The 18973-nt window shown below is 39.4% G+C and overlaps 1 protein-coding gene and 1 non-coding gene across 3 annotated transcripts; both read right to left on the bottom strand.

The window, feature by feature from the left end:
• Window positions 1-903: 903 nt before the first annotated feature.
• trnal-uag lies at window positions 904-985 on the bottom strand. The gene has a single exon. It is a non-coding gene; the product is annotated as a tRNA-Leu (tRNA).
• A 3346-nt stretch (window positions 986-4331) lies between these two features.
• On the bottom strand, window positions 4332-18973 carry cdr2a (cerebellar degeneration-related protein 2a). 2 transcript variants are annotated; one of them, XM_012868151.3, is made up of 7 exons: window positions 18600-18973; window positions 15043-15155; window positions 9977-10125; window positions 9681-9857; window positions 7314-7607; window positions 5611-5881; window positions 4332-5523 (listed from the first exon to the last, which is right to left on the bottom strand). In XM_012868151.3, exons 1-7 carry the CDS (start codon window positions 18676-18678, stop codon window positions 5254-5256), a joined length of 1353 nt encoding a protein of 450 aa, XP_012723605.2. In that variant the 5' UTR covers window positions 18679-18973; the 3' UTR covers window positions 4332-5253. The 2 variants fall into 2 exon arrangements, with proteins under 2 accessions (XP_012723605.2, XP_012723597.2); XM_012868143.3 differs by having other exon boundaries at window positions 5611-5884; window positions 18600-18970.

The raw sequence follows: 18973 nt of genomic DNA, 5'->3' as shown, positions 1-18973 counted from the left end.
TCATTTATTGTATTTAAAGCATGCTTCCAGTTTGTACGATAACATTCTGTGGTGACTGCAAATTATTATTATTGAAGTAGTTATTTTTTACTCTTTTAGAAATACAATCATTGCAATAAATGAAATGTTTACTAAATATCAAAGTCAAACATTTTCTGTCATTAATAAAAAATAAATTGAAATATTTGTTTCTATTTAAAGAAAAACCTCTAACCTTTGGGCGTGCCTTTATTTTCCACTGCATATGTCTTGGATGCACACAAAAAAAATGCTCACTTTAAGATTGTCATAGAAATATTATGTATCATATTTTTCCAGTTATTTTTAGAATTTATTTTATGTAGAAAAGAATATATAACCCCCCCCCCCCCATATTATCCCCATAAGTGCTTTTTTTGTTGTAAAAAACAAAACAAAAATATATTTTCCCCACAAGTCATAAATGTATTTATTTTGAAAATATGGGACCATTGATCAGACAATGTTATATTTATTTATTTTAAAGCAATCTTTGTCTTGTCCACAGGCCCTCTAGCAATGATTAATTTACCAGCCAACTTACTGGTATATCACTCTATTTAGTTTAAAAATTGTATAAAAAACTTTCAAAAACGTAGGTAAAGTTATGTCAATATAGTATTAAAAAAGCATAAATACTAGTCACAAACTCTAAAGGGTTGTTTGAAGAGTCCACTGCTATTCTTATCATATCGACAAGAGGGCGCTGTTGCACTTCTGAACATTTTATCATCAGCGCATCAGGGCATTCTATCAGCGAACGTAGCGTTGACAAGGGAGTTTTGTCGAAGTAAGCAGATTTTCATGCTTAACATTTGCGGTATTGAATTCATTGTAATATATTACCTTTTACAAATAAATGACAAATTTAGAAAAAAAATGTTCTGGCAGCGGTGGGATTCGAACCCACGCCATCGAAATGACTGGAGCCTAAATCCAGCGCCTTAGACCACTCGGCCACGCTACCATACAGACAACTTTACACAGAAATACAATCTTAGATCCAAAACTGCTGTGTGCTGTACCTCTTCTTCTAATTGATAGTGACAGACTACATGACGATCTACATCGATCTCGGATCTAATAATATATTTCTGTGTCAAGCTGTGACACAGCGTGGCCGCGCAGAAGCTGGGGCCCAATCTCTTCTCACCCCCCAAACTGAAAATGACGCCAAATGCGCAAAACGGAGCGAGTTTTCACGGGGTAGTGAACTGAAGATTCTTTGGTACCGTTTTAGGATATCGTAGTTAATAGATTTAAAATAATTTATCAGATACGACCCAAGGGGGAGGCGATCCCTCAACCTCCCACAGCCACTTTCCAGTTCCTCCGCCACTTAGTATAGTCCCTCATAAGAGTTAATATAGTTTATTGTATATAATATATAGCAGGGCAAGTGAAGTTCAAATAGTGTCAAACACCCCTTTTAAACGAGATATAATTTAAATGTTTATTATAGTAGATGTATATGTAAATAAAGTCAAAATTATTTTTGTTTGACAATAGACATCGACACAGTATATCTATATATTAGTGTAAACCTATTTTGGCTATTTAAGCCTTGTACATCTCATTAATGTAACAGTAGTGTAACTGCATTCATATTAGCCTTTGATATTTAACTTGCAGCAGTCATAAAATCACACAGGGGACATCAAAGTTCCTGTTATGAGCAGCCACCTGCCCTGACAAGCTGCTGTGATTTACAGTGGCCCTGGCATAAACACTTCACACTCCAATGAAAGGCAATTAAAAGTAACACAACAAATCCGAATCTGTGAACAGCATTTATTCACAAACGTACAAGTACAAGACACAACACACTTCCATTTATAAACAACTAACAATATAATATAAATTGTATTGAATTATAATACAGAGATAATATAATAACAGTCTTTCGTTGAAATGTGTAATATCATTTTAATAAAAGGATTGAACAAATGCAGATTTTAATGCAGCAAAGTCTGCATTTCAGTTAAAGTCGTTGGATAGTTGTAGTCCTACTTACTATTAATTTAGCAGAATGTAAAAAGTCTGGTTATTAAAAGATGAATGCTTTGTGTGGTACCTTGTTTATTCTCTGCAGCCAGCCCCAAACTCTGGAAGGATTTACTTCTGTACATCAGGCAGTCTTCCTCTTTGACCATTTTGAAGTTTCTCTTAAAGACTAAACTTTTTACCTGGGTTTTTAATACTCAAGAGGATGTTGGTGTTAGTTGGGTTTATGCCTGTTTTTTTCTGTTTTTATTTTCTTATATTGTTTTTATTAATATTACTAAATTTATTGCTGTTTATATTTGTTTTTTTGTACCGCACTTTGGTCTGTGTTTAGAGTGCTTTATAAATAAAGTTGGATTGGATGACTAACATTTTCAGTTGTAAGAATAATTAAACTTTTCTGTAATAATTTTGTCTTAATTAAGAATAGAAAAAGTCTCTATCTGCATCAGCCATATATGGTGGAGGGCCAAATCATTCTTGAATTGCAGCCGGGGGCCTTACAAAACCAGTACAGAGGCTGCAAATGGCCCCTGAGCTGCACTTTGGTCACTCCTGCTCTAATGGCTCGCGAAAGAGAAAATAAGGTTTTGAGTGGCCTAGTCAAAGCCTAGATTTAAATCCGATTTAGAGTCTCTTGCATGACTGAGTTTTAAGATATATAACATTGAGTTTTCTTTAGTAAGAAAAGTCAATGTTATATTATTGGAAATGCTTAATGCCAGTTGTGGCTGCCACATGCATTTGTTACGTCAAGGCTGGACTATTGGAATTCTTTATTATCAGGAAGTCCACAAAATGCAGTTCAAAGTCTTCAGCTGATCCAAAATGCTGCAGTGAGAGTTCTGATGAAAATCAACAAGAGGGATCATATTTCTCCTATTTTAGCTTCCCTTCATTGGCTTCCTGTTAAATCAAAATTAGAATTTAAAATTCTTCTTCTAACGTATAAAGCCCTTAATAATCAAGCTCCATCATATATCAGAGCTCTGATTACCCCGTATGTTCCTAACAGAGCACTTCGCTCTCAGACCGCAGGTCTGCTGGTGGTTCCTAGAGTCTCTAAAAGTAGAATGGGAGGCAGATCCTTTAGCTATCAGGCTCCTCTCCTGTGGAACCAACTCCCAGTTTTGGTCCGTGAGGCAGACACCCTATCTACTTTTAAGACTAATCTTAAAACTTTCCTTTTTGACAAAGCTTATAGTTAGAGTGGCTCATGTTACCCCGAGCTACCTCTATAGTTATGCTGCTATAGGCTTAGGCTACTGAAGGACATCAGGGCCTATTTTTCTCACTCTACTGAGTTCTTTTAACTTTTTGTACTCTGTCATTTTTTTTTTTTTCATAGTAGGTACACCTGGTTCGGCGTTCTGTTAGCTGTGACATCATCCAGGAAAGACAGATCACCTGTTAAGGGGAGTTTTTCTTTTCACTGTTGCTTCATGCTTGCTCGGTATGAGGGATTGCTGCAAAGCCATGGACAATGCAGACTGTCCCTGTAGCTCTACGCTTCTTCAGGAGTGAATGCTGCTTGTCAAGACTTGATGCAATCTACTGGGTTTCTTAGATAGGAGATTCTTTAGACCAATCTGTATAATCTGATTTAATTTTTCTTTGGAAAGTGCCTTGAGATGACATGTTTCATGAAATGGCGCGTATATAAATAAAATCGAATAGTAAAGTTTACCCCTTCATAAATAAATCATATAAAAACTGCTTTTTGTATTTCCTCATAGCTGATTAAAATGTGTTGCTTGATCTGTAATGTTTAAGTAAGGTGAGAAAGCAAAAACAGAAGAGATCCTCTAAAGAGGAAATACTTTTTCGCATCTCTTTACCAAAAACCACAGAGGTGCAAGGTGTACAGGTACATAAAATGAAACCTTGCACCATTTTAAAACTACGACATGCTGCATCTGGTCCCAGCTCTCTTGTGACTTTATCCCCACTGATCGCTTGTCTGATAGCTTTGTGAGGTTCGAGTTTGCATACTCAGGCTTTGCAAAGACTTGTCCGTCTCCGTGAGCTTGGTACGCAATCCCCTTGTTTGGAGGTTTAGTGGATTTGGAGGACGATAAAAAGGTCGGGTAGGATGGTGAAATCACTTTTATGAGAACACTTCATTAGAAAAAAGGTCCCACGCTGATTTTTGTTTGGCTGCCGTGAATAGGAGATACAGGTCTTGTATGAGAACAACTCATGTTGGTCAGAAGACCTTTTTTCCTCATTTTCACTGCTTTCTTCTCATGATTACCTGCTGGGGAAATAAACTAAAAGGAGTGTATAAAATATGACCTCAAAACCCAGGCTGCAAATTGCAGAATAGTTTAATTTGTGATTTTTTTTCCTTTCTTAATACATATACAAGGTGAGGATAAAAACATTAACATGACAATCATTTTGATTTCAGGCTGTAACAGCTGAGGTCCTGAACCAATATAACTCTTCCAGTTATTTTTGTTCAAATTGTCTTAAAGATTAGAAGAAGAAAAAAAAAAACAGCTTTTTTTTTTTAAATAACATACCTGAAGCACAATTTCTCAACACAGTGCAGCTACGCTGAGTTTTAATTCTCCTCAACTCATCAGACTCCTCTGGAAAGTTTCCTACAAAGAAAATAAATCTTCTGGTGATAAATAAATAAAAGTGATGAATTGTTAACAAAAAAAAGAAGAAAAAATGTGCCCTGTGGTTAAGCAAAAATGTTGCCACTGGTATAAATAAAACATAATGCACCAACAACCAAGAAAGCAATCTTCAAGGTCCATAAAACCAGCCAGTATTTCACCTTCTATAAGCCACTGATTACATTTCTGCTGTTTTCCATCCTTATGCAACATAACTGCTTACACAACGAATCCACCTAAACCGTAACACATGCCTTTCTGTTCCAAACACCAACAATATTAAGTGAGTTAACGTTACATAAATACGGCACAAAAAAACAAACAATACTTCCGGACTGTAATGTAGCTTTATATACCTCCATGTACGTAATTTCTTTATTATAACCTGCCATATTTGTTTTCAGTTCTGTATCAAACACAGCCGTTGCATTAAACCCATTTCCTATTTTCTCCATCAGGATGAAATAAAACGAACTGTGCAAACTAAGAAAAGTGTAAAACATCTAGCTTGTGCACCCTCTGTAAAGTTTTACAGAAAAGCAGCCTCAGTCCACCTCCTGGTCAGAAATTCGGAGCAAATCCGAGGAAGACGAACGCAGGAAATTCATTCCGCAGCGTCGTGGTTGCGTGCCGAGTGCCTGTTCTCGCTGATGTCCTCTTTCGTCTTTTGGATGCGGGTGAAGATCTCCTTGAACAGAACTTTGTACTCCGGCTGCTGGCCGTCTTCATGAAGAACCTTTGGATCATCCAACCCAGAGAGGGGGCGGCGGCGCAGGCAGGCGCTAGCCAAGGAACCGCTGGCAGTCTGGACACCTTTGTGGGTCAGTCTGTCTGTTGCTTGGTGGTAGCGTTTCAGCAGCTCCTCGTATTTTACCTGGAAATCACCAATGCATTATAAGGTTATCTTTTAGAAATCTGCCTGAGATATGATTTAGAACCAGACATGCTATGAATTCACCACCTGGAGGGCGCTGTACTGTGCGTCCACCTCGTTGAGCAGAGAGATTCCTCTCTGTTTCACTGCCTCTGTCCGCCTGATGCACAGCTGCTCATGGCCGCGGCGAAGCTCCTCCGTGGTTGTGGCCTTCAAGACACTGTCGCTGTGGCGCCTCTGTCGGCTTTGCCTCGCCTGCTCCTCTTCCTTCGCGGATGTCTCTTCTGCTTCACTTTGCTTTTCTTCCGAGGCAAAAAACATAGTTTCAGGCAACAGCAGCTGGCTCGGTCTTCTAACCCTGCTGAGAGAAACAAAAACAATATGAATTTGCAGTTGGTTTTTTTTGTCCTGTTAAAACCACAAACTTCAATGTGTTTTGTTGGAAATTTGTGTTATGAATTAAATAGAACTTAATAGAATTTTAAATAGAACTTTTTATTTATTTTACAAATAAAAGTCTTAGAAGTGTGGCATACATTTGTGTTCAACCCCTTCACTTGAGCACCCCTAAATAAAATCCAGTGAAACCAATTACCTTCAGAAGTCACCTGCCAAGTACATTTTGTCCTACATGCAAAAGAGGTAAAGGAAAAACAGAAAGTGAACATATCCCTCAACACACCACTGTTATGTATGGTGGTGGCAGCATCATACTGTGTGGATGCAACTCAATAACAGAGATGGGGAAACTGTGAGAGTTGACTGGAAGATCGATGGAGCTAAATAAGGACAATCTTGGACCCTAAACATACTGGAGAACTTATTATTGAATGTTTAAATCAAAGCATAATTATGTGTTGGAAGGGCCCAGTCAAAGGCTAAGCTCACACTGCAGGTCGTGATGCTCAATTCCGATGTTTTGCTGAAATCAGATTTTTTATTATTATTATTTTTATTTTTTTTTAGGTGGACATTCATGCTACTATTAAATGCGACCGTCATACTGCTGTCTGAACAGTTCAAGACCACAAAGCGACCCGCATGCGCAGATAACAGAAGTAGACGTCACAAAGCAGCGCACTGTTTGCAGAAGTAACGGTCAATGTAATTGTTTCTATAAGTGTTCAATAAAGTTTTGTTAAAAAAAAAAAACTTGAAAAGAAAAAAAATAAACGCAGATACCAACCGGCATCTCTCCTTGTTATTATTGGAAAGCTGTTGAGGAAAGGGACCTGAGAATATTAAGACCACATCATAGAGAGACAAAGTAAAGTAAGAAGAAAGCAGCACAGCTATTAATGGTCTTTTATGAAGCGTTAACTGCTACTACTGTTTGTTGATGTGTAGTAAGAGACAGGAGAGTGACGTGAAAGACGGATAAAATGCGACATGACCGTTCAGACTACGGACGCTTTTAAAAAAATCTGATACGTATCTGAATTTGTACCACAAATGAAAGTGCCACAAAACAGATTTTTCTGGGGGTGAAAAGATCAGAAGTGGGCCGTTCACACTGCCGTGAAAAAGACGGATATGGGTTGCATATGGGGGAAAAAAAAAAAGATCGGATTTGGGTTGCTTTTCCCTGCAGTGTGAACGTAGCCAGACCTTGTAATTAATTTAGGGGTTTTGAGCTGTTTTACAATGGAGAATTGGCCACAATTTCAGTCTCTAGGTGTGTATGGTAGAGACATAACCCAAAATGCGTTTGCTGCCAGAATAAGCTGTGATTCATAGGTACTGAGTCATTTGGGCTGAACAGAAATGTGTGGCACTCCATCAGTTCTAACCTGCTGGCACGCCACAGAAGCCGCAGCTGCTCCACCTCTTCCTCCAGCTCTGTCTGCCGGGCCCAGCAACCTTCCAGCTGGGTCAGCCGCTGCTCCAGGCCTCTGTTCTCCCTGCATGTGAACTCGATCTCTCGCTCCGCAGCCTCCCTTCGGCTTCGCTCTGTGGCGATTTGTCTCTGAAGGGTTTGGACAGAGCGCTGGAGAGCATGGTTCTCCTCTTCTGGGTCTGGGCATCTGTCTCTGTCACAGAGGAAGCTCTGAGGTGACCAGAGTCCATCGCTTGGACTCAGATACCTGGGAAAGAAATGTTCCTTTACTGCATGTTTACAGTGATATGCTTTTTTTCTGGAAAGGAAAAGTGTCAACAATATAAAAAATATAACTCTGCAGTTTACATGCGTAAAGAAAATGTACTTTATGTGTTCAATATGGAGTTGATGAACTCTACATTTGAAAGTTTAAATAATGTAAAAATTATCCAGGTAAACAAGACCAAGCCTTTACATGATGATTTGGTACAAGCCCCCAGGAATTAACTTTATCCTTTTTTCCCTCCACTTTGAGAGCTCTGGCTGTATATTATAGGCCTGTTGTTCTGCTTGATAAAAGAAAAAGCTCTATCCCAGTCTCAAGTCCTTTGCAGCTTCCAGCAGGTTTTCTTCCAGTATTGTCTTGTATTTAGCTCCACCCCTCTTCCCATCAGCAAGGACAGCTTCCCTGAAGATCTCCACAGTGTGATGCTACCACCACGATGTTTTAACATTGGTATGGTGCACATAGATTGATGTTAAATGTTAGTTATCCTTCCCACAAAATGTTTTTGTTAAATAAAAAAAGACATTAGACTATCCTCCTTATTTATGGAGTGCACTGTTAAAGAGATACTCAACCTGAGTTGTAAAACTCTGCAGCTCCTCCAGAGTTACCTGGGTCTTTTGGCTGCTTCTGTGATTAATGCAATCCTTGCCTGGCTTGCCACTTTAGGTGGACATCCTTGTTTTGATGACGGTTTATACATCACTCTGCGATATGTTCAAAGCAAAGAAACTGATACATGTTTTTTTAAGGCATGATAAATATTACACAGGTCTCAAAACTTGTGTTTATTATCAATCAGCTTCAAACCGCAGTTTGAAAGGTACATAGAAAAAAAACAGTGCCACAACTCTCATGGCAACGCTTTGCTTGCACTTCAGGAACGTGTCGCAGCGAGAACGGAGCTTCTTTAGTTCAGTGGGCAGAAGAAGTAAAAAAAAAAACACTGACAACCGCTGCTGTGTGTGGGCATTATGTCATGCAAAGTTAGATGTGGTACGGATAGTGATTGGTAATTGTTTTCATGTGCATACATGATTCTCCATGGGAATGAACACAAACACATGTGGCAGCTTGCCAGCTGGAGATCAGACGTGGGTTAGACAATGGATCAGCAAACAGATGCATGCACCGACAGATGCCGATACAGGAAAAAACCAAAACAAACAACAAAAAAAAAAACCAAAGACAATTATCAGCCCAATGTATCAGTCCACCTCTAGTTCAAACTTTAGTATAATTCTACTCAGATCTTCTCCAGAGCTTTATCCCTGGCCTGTCTGGTGTGTTACCTGGACTTCCTGTTTTTCCACTAATGTTCTCCAGGTGGACACTTTATAAATCACTTGTAAAGAGAACTGGTTTGCCCAGGATTTTATTCATTTTGTCAGGCTAAAGCAGGATGAATATTTACGTACAAAACGTTTTTTTGCTGATTTTTATGTCTCAAACAAACGTTCAAAATATTTGTGCTTCCACTTCACAAGGTTACACCAATTTCTGGTCCATTACAAAAACACCTCACAAAAACAAATTGACAGTTGTGGTCATGTCATGAAAATGGGAAAATTATCAAATGCATGAATACTTTTGATGCAAACTTTCGGCTTGAAATATTCGTCACCTGTGCTAAAGCAGCAGCAGCAGTATGCATGCGTGTGTTTGCACACTGCTGACAATAGGGAAGAATTAACTTCCCTGTCCTGCAGATTAGCTCTGAAGTAAAGGCTTTGTTCTGCGTGACCTGCAGATGTCAATTCAGCATTCAAAGGATGAGAGTAGTGAGGATCACAAAACAGGGCCTAGCTCCATCTTGCACCTATAGCATGCTCTTTTGAAAGAAGCTGGGTTTGAAATGACATCTCAGCTGAGGGATATTTCTTCATCGTGCTTTACACATCAGCCACAAACTTCTTAATAGGGCTTTTGTTACACAACAGTTTGGTTTTAGTCTACCACATATCTTCCTCTTTGAGAATAGTTCCCCAGTCACAAACTGAGGCTAGACCTGCAGCAGTGTGTTGTGTAATGGAGCCCTCTCATGAATATTACCTGTCCTGCTGGAGGTCATACAACTCCTTGAGACAGGACACACTCTGCGCTCCGAAGCCACGCCGCTGCTCTGCCAGCTCTCTCTTGTTTCGCTCAGCCTGAGCCGCTTTTAGCTCGTCCATCTGGGCCTGCAGGTCTTCTATGAGGGTCTGAAGGACTTCAATAGTTTCTGTTAAACTGGAGCAAAAGAGAAAAAATACTATCTGGAAATATCTTTTTAATTAACTAAAAGGGTGAATAGAAATAAAATAATATAATTAAAATAACATAATGGCTTACTGATGACATTAACAGACCTGTTGATCTTGGTTTGGGCCAGGCGGTTGTCCTGCACCAGCCTTTGGTTGCTTTGCTCCACATCCCTGGCGGCCATGTCCAGCTGCTCATACAGTTTGGCATGTTGGTCGTTCATCTGACGCAGCAGCTCCACCTGTTTGGTCAGGTACTGATGCACAAGAGAAAAGGAGTTTTTTCTTTCTCCTCACAACTCTTGTTGATATTTTATGAATGAAGCTTGAGACTAAAACTTTTAGATACACATTTAAAAAGTTGCAACATCATCTCTATTTACTTCTTAACTCACATTAAAGACAGAAAAAAACCCTAAAAACTTCTATTTATATAAAATAGCTTCATAATACACTCTAGTTTGGACACACCCATGTCATTCAATGACTTTTCCTTGCTTGTCTTACTTTCTATATTGTAGATGCACATTGAAAACTACAGTATGAAGCAAATGTATCTAGAAATATGCAGCAAACAAAAGATTGTTAAATAACTGAAAACCTATTTTATATTTCATATTCTTCAAAACAGCCTCCATATATTTTGAAGACTGCTTTGTACACTCTTGGTTTTTCCCAATGAGCTTCATAAAATAGACACCTAAAAAGGGTTTTCCAACAGACTCAAAACAGTTCCCAAAAATAGTAATAAAATACTAAACTCTTCTGGGACATCTAACTGGAACTGTGTGCTTTGGTCAGATAAGACTAAGATACATTTGTTTCAACAGCAAACACCCCAGATGGCTTTGGCATCAAACAATGGATGAGTATGTGAAACAATTATTTCCAGCATTGTTTGCAGTGAAGGATCAGTGATGCTGTGGCCACAGGTGGCAGGGAAACAGGCTAAAATGATCAGATAGGGCAACATCAGTTACATTGACCATAGAAATCTTTAGACCTTTAGTGATGATCAGGTCTAAAATATGTCCCTGTTTGTGCGTTGGCTGTTTAACATGTTAAGTTAAACCAAAGTTTCTAAGTGTGTCACACAGTTCTTTTGCATTTCTGTCTTCAGGGTTGTCAACATGAAAGTTGAAGTCTCCCACAATAATTAAACCGTCATAATCAACACATATCACAGACAGGAGGTCAATAAATCCATAAAAAAGTTTGATGTGGACTTAGGAGGCCTGTAAACATTCAGAAACATAGTTCGTACCGGGCTCTTTACCTGGAGAGCCAAATGTTCAAAAGAGTCGAATTTTCCCAAAAACACCTTTTTACACTTTAGTGAATATTTAAACAATGTTGCCACTCCTCCACTTTCCTTTGCTGTCTGCTCTCACAAAGAAAATTGTAGATGGGAGGAGTTGACTCCAACAGAATAGCTGCTTCGTTAGATTCATGTAACCATGTTTCTGTTAAAAACAAAACATCAATTGTCAATAATGAAGTCATTAATTAAAAGGGATTTTCCTGACAGAGATCTAATGTTTAATAAACCCAATTTATATGACTTAGTGGTGATGATGTCTCTGTGACAGGTTACATCTGACAGTTTATGACTTTTAGGTATTTATTCCTGTTTATCCTTTTGTTTTTCTTATTTCTGCCACACATCATCACAGATATTCCATAATCTCCGGCAAAAGGCCCAAGCTGATGCTGGAAACTGTCATGTCTGATACAGATTGAGCCCTGGCCGCACCTTTATCACAGCAAAGTTATCTGGAGGTCTTGAGCATCAGGATGTTCTGTGATATGTAGAGGAGGAGGATCTGAGGCTCTGAGTCCTTTGGAAAATTCTGGTTTAGTCACAGCAGAATGGCTATGTGGAGAGGATGTCAATTGTAAGCCAATCTTAAATACTTTGTTCATGTTGTGAGAAAATTCCAGAAAAGGAACTTCTAGGCTTTGTGGAGAAGAAGGGGAGGCGGTGCAGTCTGGACCAGTGTTCGTGACGATGGAGGTTTTTGGTCCTCTCTTTGTCCTGCTGAGATCTGGGATGAATCCTCCTGTAGCTCTGACATAGCCTCTTTCTGTGTCATCTTTCTGGCCATCTTTATCTTGGCTTGTTCGGGCTGTACTGGGCTTATCATTTCTTTTGGCACTGGATGTACTTTGTTTTGGGACAAAGCTGATGTTGCATGGTTCACAGAATAGAAGATGTTTGAAATCAGCCGTTTTGCACCTGACCTATTTAGAGAGAAACCATTGCTGCTGAACAGATGTCTCCTCTCCCAAAAGATGTTAAAGTTGTCTATGAACGTTACAATTGTTTGTTTGCATGTTTTTTCCAGCCATTTGTTTAGCATCAGAATTCTGGAAAAAATCTCATCTCCACAATTAATGGGTGCATGAGGGCCGCTGAGAAACACCTTGACATTAAGGCCATCAACTAAGTTCAACAGACGAATGTAATCCTCTTTCAATACTTCTGATTTTCTTATCCAGGTGACGTCGTCCAGGGCTTCAGCTTGTATTATGAGTTTTTCCAAGGTCGGGCGTTCTTTCAAGATCCTTGGAAGGATGTCTGATACATCAGACACCAGGCCACAGTTCGAATCGTTATAATTCAACACCTCTGTGTTTTTCTTGTTGTAGAAATGTGTAATCCCACTTACAGATCCATTGCATAATAGCCCCATTTACACTACCCTTGTTAAACCGATCCGAGCCGAGACCAGTCCGAGCTTGGATCAGTTAACCAAGCCGAGCCTCGTTCTGACGACCGTTTACACATCACTCTATCCTGGTTCGTTGGTTGCTCCTTGCCTCCTAATGACGATCTGCGGTACTACTACTCTCTGGGATTGAAGGCAGAACCAAGCAAATCAAAACGGCGGTGCCCGTAACATTCAGGATGTTATACTTGATATTGTGATATTTCTGTGTTTGCGGAGAGTCAGGGGAAGAAGGCAACCATTGGTGAATTTACTTGAGGGAGTCGGCTGTTGTTTCACTTGTCTTGGGACAGTTCTCTGTAGTATTGGCCAGTTTCCTTTGTCTAGGTGTGGGGTTTGTTGATACTTTGGTCTAAAATAAATAAAATAACTAAATCCAACTTTCTGTGATTTTGGCTAAGAGATAAAAAGGAAATAAAAAGTAAAAGGCAGGAAAATGCAAGCAAGCAGGGAGCAGAGAGGCGGAAAGTAAAATGGTAGCATGAACTCAGTAAATACCAGCACATTATATATGGAAAAATATCTAACATACTCTAATAGTATACCAAATTTGGCTCATTGCTGAATGTTTAAATGGGGTAATGATACAACGCAACACAGAAATGGCAGGCCACAAAAACCTGACCTTCCTCCATGGCCATCTCAGTCCCCAGACCTAAATCCTACTAATAACCTGCTAACCCAACTATAGGCTTTACACAAATGTGGAGGACCCTTTGAATACTACGAGGACAACAACAAAATACACTAAATAGATTTATATGCTTACATTATGTTTCACAAAGTCTTAAATTTGGTTTTAGATTCAAGCTCAATCCATTTTAACAGTGAATCTGCACCAGACAGAAAACTGCCAAACAATGACCTCCACCAGGACGTCTTTCAAATAGGATAATAACACAATCCTGAAGCTTGTATTTACACACAATACACATAATTACTGTAATTTGCTAGCTTAACTTTCAATATAAAATAAGTTCATCATAGTTTGTGAAACCCGACACCAACATCAGTTAGTCATCTTTCTCTTGTACAAACATCAGCTTCGCCGGAGCTGGTTTCAGTCAAAGAAAGACACACTCCTGCGCCACAAAGCCCCCACTCACGTGTACTTGCAGCTTTGTATGTGGTACTTGCAGTGCTAGACACATTAGTGCAAGGGTCACAGAGAAGTATTTGGATTAGCATATCAACTTTAATAAATCCTCAGACCACGGCTCTCTTCCCGCTGTAAACACATTAAGACTCTTACATTCGCTGACCCACTGAGTGGCGCGTCCTCCAGCCTGTACAGATCAGCACTGTGTGGATATGTTGAGACGCCATGGCGCAACAATATAAGCCCCAACATTTTGTCTTTATGCAAAAATAATAGCACAAAAAACCTGTCTGGCTTAGGCTTTGTTTGATTAGCATTTCACTATTTATTTTTTTATATCCAATAATGAAAATATAAAATAAAGGGACCTACAAGGCTTCTTTAGGATGAGTCTACAGGCTATTTAAAAGATGTTCATTATTTTTTTAATTTTATTTTTGCACAAAACCATTCTCGGATAATGAGATTTCACCTCTCCAGTTGCACCTATTTAGAGCTCCTTTCAGAATGACCTGTTTTTAGGGCTCTGTCACTTTTGTGCAAACAAGCTGTAGCTGGCCATGCTCCCCAACTCGGTGTTCACACTCGTACATTAAACACGTGAAAAAGGCTGTAAACAAATGCACAATGATACAACCGTACACCTTTGACCCTGAGTCAGACCCAGAAGCAGAAGAAGTGGAGCCTCCTGCACAACCAGCAAGGATGCAGCAACAGTTCCCCAATGGAATGTTTCTAAATGGACACGGGGCTATCAGTAACCTATTGTTAGCGTTAGCTTGTGCTAAATGACAAATCATGTCCATGCCAAACAGCCATTGTACAGCACATACAGGGGTAAACTCAGCTTATGGGGTTGGCAAAGCTCCACTTGGGTTGCTAGGTCAGGGGCAGTGCCGGCCGATTGCGACGCAATAATCAAGAGGTTTTTAAGATGGCTTGTTTTCCAGACACCAACAAAACATTTAGTTATGGCCAAAAAATGGCTGGATGCTTAGTGCTTGGACTGTTACTAGAAGCGGTAGAGGTACAAAAACGCCCAAAAAGTGAATTTTGCATTATAGGCTCCCTCTTTCATATTGATAGAAGCAAAGAGGTGCCAAATGATCTACAATGACTTTTATACATAATTGGGTCAACTAAGATTTAATGGCTCATTAGGTCAGACTAACCCAGATTAGATTTTACTCAACCCTATTTTTCTGCCCTTTTCATTTATGTAAACTTCTCTTAATACCGTTGCAACGACATGCATCAGGGTCAGACACGGATATGCTCATGAACGCATGTTTAGTACAAGTAGAGGGTCAACGCAGCTGTTGTTTTTTCCCCCAAACATTTCTGACCTCGATCTCTTGCAGCTGCTCCTGGTTGGTAGAATACATCTGCTGCAGGGCTTGCTCCAGGTCATGGTTCCGGTCCAGAAGAGTTTTGCCCAGCTCTGCAGCCAGATGGAGATCTAAACAAAGCAGAAACAAATTCTTAACCACAACTTTTACAATGGAAAATGACTGGTGTAGGTTTACATAAGGAATACGCACACAAACACATAACTCATTGTGTACTGCTAATATTCAGCACTCGTGGAATACTCCTGAGAACGCCTTGTGACTCTCTTTGTCGACTTAATTCCCACCAGCTCTGGACCTTGTTAGCCGCTGGTATTTTCTGTTGATCTGGACTGAAGCAAGTCTTAAAATACCTGTATCTGATTGAGAGCTGCACTATATATCGAATTGTAATTACTACTTTGCCTCAATACACTATTTCATGAATATAATGTTTCAAGTATCATGGACTCCTGCTCTGCATATCTTTGGCACATTTTAACAGTTGAATGGATTCTAATGTCCTTCAATGGCCATGCCAAGATGAGTGAGAACATTGTGTAATTGGAAAGCACAAAAAGTATGTTTAAAATGAGAAATGATCATCATTTACAATTTTCAGCAATAGTATTGTAGTTAAATACTTTTCTGAAATTGTGCCGACCTATTTGAAAATACCAATTTGCTTTAAAATGTTTAACTTAAACCCATCATGTCTGAATAATCTTGACGTCTACTATGTGGCTGTAGGTGGATGGGTGAGCCCTTAATTAGCTATAAACATCTTGGTAACTCCTTACCAATTTCACTCTCAAACTCTGGTTTTACTCAGCTTCTCTAAACGAACGATAAAAGTAACCCCACTCCTGAAAAGGCTGGTGCAAAATGCTGCTGCACGATTTTGAACTGGCACAGGTAGACAAGAGCACATAACTCCAATTTTTGCGTCCCTTCATTGACTTCCTATTCAGTTTCGAATGTTTGTTCTTAAGTCTTTGAATACTCTTAGCCCTTCTTATTTATCTGAACTGTTGCACCTTTATATGCGATGACGTGCTGTTAGATCGTCTGACCAGATACTTTTAGCAATTCCAAAAGCTTTGTATAAATCCTGAGGAGACAGAGCCTTTGCAGCTCTGTGCTCCTAAGTTGTGGAACGAGCTGCTGCTGATTGTCAGGGCAGGCCCTATCTCTTGTTTAAAAGCACAATATATCTCAATGACTTTCAACCCAGATTGAGTAATATCTGTGCCTTAATATTGCACTTTTTACTTGCATTTTTTGTGTTCTTGATTTCTTTCGCATTGTTGTTTAACTGGTCTTTTTTTATATTTGTACAGCACTTCAGTCAGCTGCTATGTTGTATTTTAAGTGCTATAGAAATAAATATGGCATGTATGGTATGAAACAGCACAAATCAGATTCTGAAAAATGTGTGACAAGATCTACATGATTCAATAAACATTATCTAACTAGTTCTTTGAGAGATTGAACGGACACCTTGACTGTTCTGTTACAATGTTCATCTCAAGGTTTTCTTTGAGCTCTTGTCACAACAATTACGCCACTCGTCATTATAGGACACAGCGGCTCATAAAAGTGTACACCCATCCTACAAATGTCAGGTTTTTGGGATGTAAAAATACAACTTTCAAGACTTTCTTCATATATAATGTGACATTATGTATAGTTCAGGTGAAAAACAAACAAATCTATTAGAGGAAAAATATACAAGATAAAGGAGCTGCAAGCATCGGGTTGCATAAGTGTGCACACCCATGCACTAATACTTTGGTTAGATCTGCTTTCAGGTTTATTCAATCCGATTAACCTGAAATAAGGTTCTGTTGTTCTCGTAAGACCTTCCAGACATTTTTTTTTTGTTGCATCAAATAGCTAAAGCCATAGTTTGCAGAGAGGTTACAGAGGACCAGACTGACTTTCTGTTGCAAAGGTATCAGGAGAAGGGCAACAAAATATCCACAACAGTGTATGGTACATACATGATAGCACAGTAGAGGCACTAATCCGTTATTGGAGAAATACAGAGTAAACAGAAACTGGTCAGAGAAGCTGCCCGGGAGCCAACGGCGATACTGAAAGAAGATACAGAAATTTCTAACAAGCGCAGTTTGGGATCCCCCATTTGATAACAATCTTCATTATTCTCCAGATGTCTGAGCAATGGAGTAAGGTTGGGGAACAGAATTATTTTCTTACTGTCCAGGTCTGGCTATTTTCTCCAAAACCTTGAAGGCAAACGTGTTTTAGTCAGACGAAATCAAAGTGCCAGTTTTAGGGCATTTACCATGACATCAACACTGCAGGTCACTGAACGAACACCATACACAGTAAAACACAGTGGTGGCAGCCTCATGTTCTGGGCTCACTTTTCATCAGTCGGAAGGAACGTTTTTAATCAAGCTGGATAAAATCAGGAGTAGTTCCAAATACCAGTCAGCTTTAGGTCAAAACAACCAGATATCTGATAGAAATCAGGAGCTGGCGAGGGATTTGTTTTTCAGTCTCACAGTACGTCACAGCGTCTATTTCCAAATCATCAAAGAATGACTTCATGAGAAGAAAACTCATGTTTTAGAATAAAAGAGCCAGAGTCTGGAAGTAAATCTGACAGAAAAACTGCGTGGTCAACTGAGGAGCACCGGCACAAGAATCAGACAGAGCGGGCAGATTTTACCATGTAAAAAATTGCTTCAGGCTGATAGCCCTGAGACGCCTAATGCTGTGAACTGGCACTATATAAACAAACTTAATTTCATTTCATTGAGTTCCAAATAAGGCAGAAAGCAGAAGTTGACTCAAAGTATTCATTTAGAGGTGTGTACACTTATGCAACTGGGTTATTGACTCTCTTTTTTTTCCTTCTGAAACTTTAGGATGGTTTGCTGTTCAGTTTAATCCTGTAGGATAAACTTAAAATATACATATTTTATATTTGACAAATAATTGTACATTTCATTGCGTCAGTTTATACATACAAATGTTGCATTTTATCAAAGTTTCATGTACTTTGAAGAACCACTGTATATGTTTACTCTTAATGATTTAACTACAATTATTGAATACTTTCTTTAGTTTAGCCATTCCCCATAGGTTTGTGACTTTTTACATGTGCCATTTTAAGCTTGTTTTACTTTAATTACATCCTGTTCAGAGCCCTTGACAATGTACACCATTTCTTTCTTTCATTTCCATCTTCCATTGCTATGTTAGAAGCACAAACATGTATGGTTTATGTTTGGAAAACAATGAACACAGGATGTGACAGTCTGAGGATTTCCTGACCCAAGAGTATGTTTAAGCTTTAAACACATGATCTCTGTGAGTCTGTGTCACACAGAGTCTATAATTGTCTACATGGAGACATGTGTTAGATATTTTCCCGTGAGGTGGAGGACTATGACTAGTTTCTGTGGTGATCAGTAACAGTAATTTAGTTTATACTACACACGCATGTGCTGGTGTTCTCCACCGGTAGTCGTAAATAACAAGCTGCACAGTCTCGGTCAGACGTGGTTTCAGGGCGCGTCCTCTACCAGCTGAGCGGCTCTTACCGTCTTCAAGGTCCTGCTGGCTGTACCAGGAATCCCCTTTCTTCTCAAACTCCTCTTCCAAAATCCTGTCTGTCAACATCTTTACGTCTGAAGGATCTCTGCCTCACAGAGATCTGTTAAAAGTGACAGCGCCGAGTCCGCATGTGTGCTCCACCGGGGCTCCTAGGCGGACTACATCCTCTCCTGGTCTGTGAGAGAGGCTTTAGCTGTTGTCCACAGCAACGTGGCAAAATCCTCCACACAGCTCAGGCATCCGGTAGGAGGCAGAAGAGAGACACAAGAAAAGTAATTATTAGACAAGACACATTTCAAAGTTTAGTTCACCTCGTTTGAATCTTTTTAAAACGGACCCATGTAGTCTGCAATATTGTCAA

Source organism: Fundulus heteroclitus, chromosome 16 (genome assembly GCF_011125445.2).
Source record: "Fundulus heteroclitus isolate FHET01 chromosome 16, MU-UCD_Fhet_4.1, whole genome shotgun sequence".
Lineage (NCBI taxonomy): Eukaryota > Metazoa > Chordata > Actinopteri > Cyprinodontiformes > Fundulidae > Fundulus > Fundulus heteroclitus.
The sequence above is the reverse complement of the archived record's forward strand: the minus strand, read 5'-3'. Positions and strand labels throughout refer to the sequence as shown.

What these genes read in the sequence shown, in the direction of transcription:
- cdr2a (XM_012868143.3), bottom strand. Translation starts at nt 18,678, where the DNA reads ATGTTGACAGACAGGATTTTGGAAGAGGAGTTTGAGAAGAAAGGGGAT. An exon ending in CTTCTGTGGCGTGCCAGCAG is followed by an intron (nt 5,885 to 7,313) that starts GTTAGAACTGAT and finishes TGTTTCTCTCAG; the next exon opens with CAGGGTTAGAAGACCGAGCC. An exon ending in CACAGTACAGCGCCCTCCAG is followed by an intron (nt 5,524 to 5,610) that starts GTGGTGAATTCA and finishes GGTGATTTCCAG; the next exon opens with GTAAAATACGAGGAGCTGCT.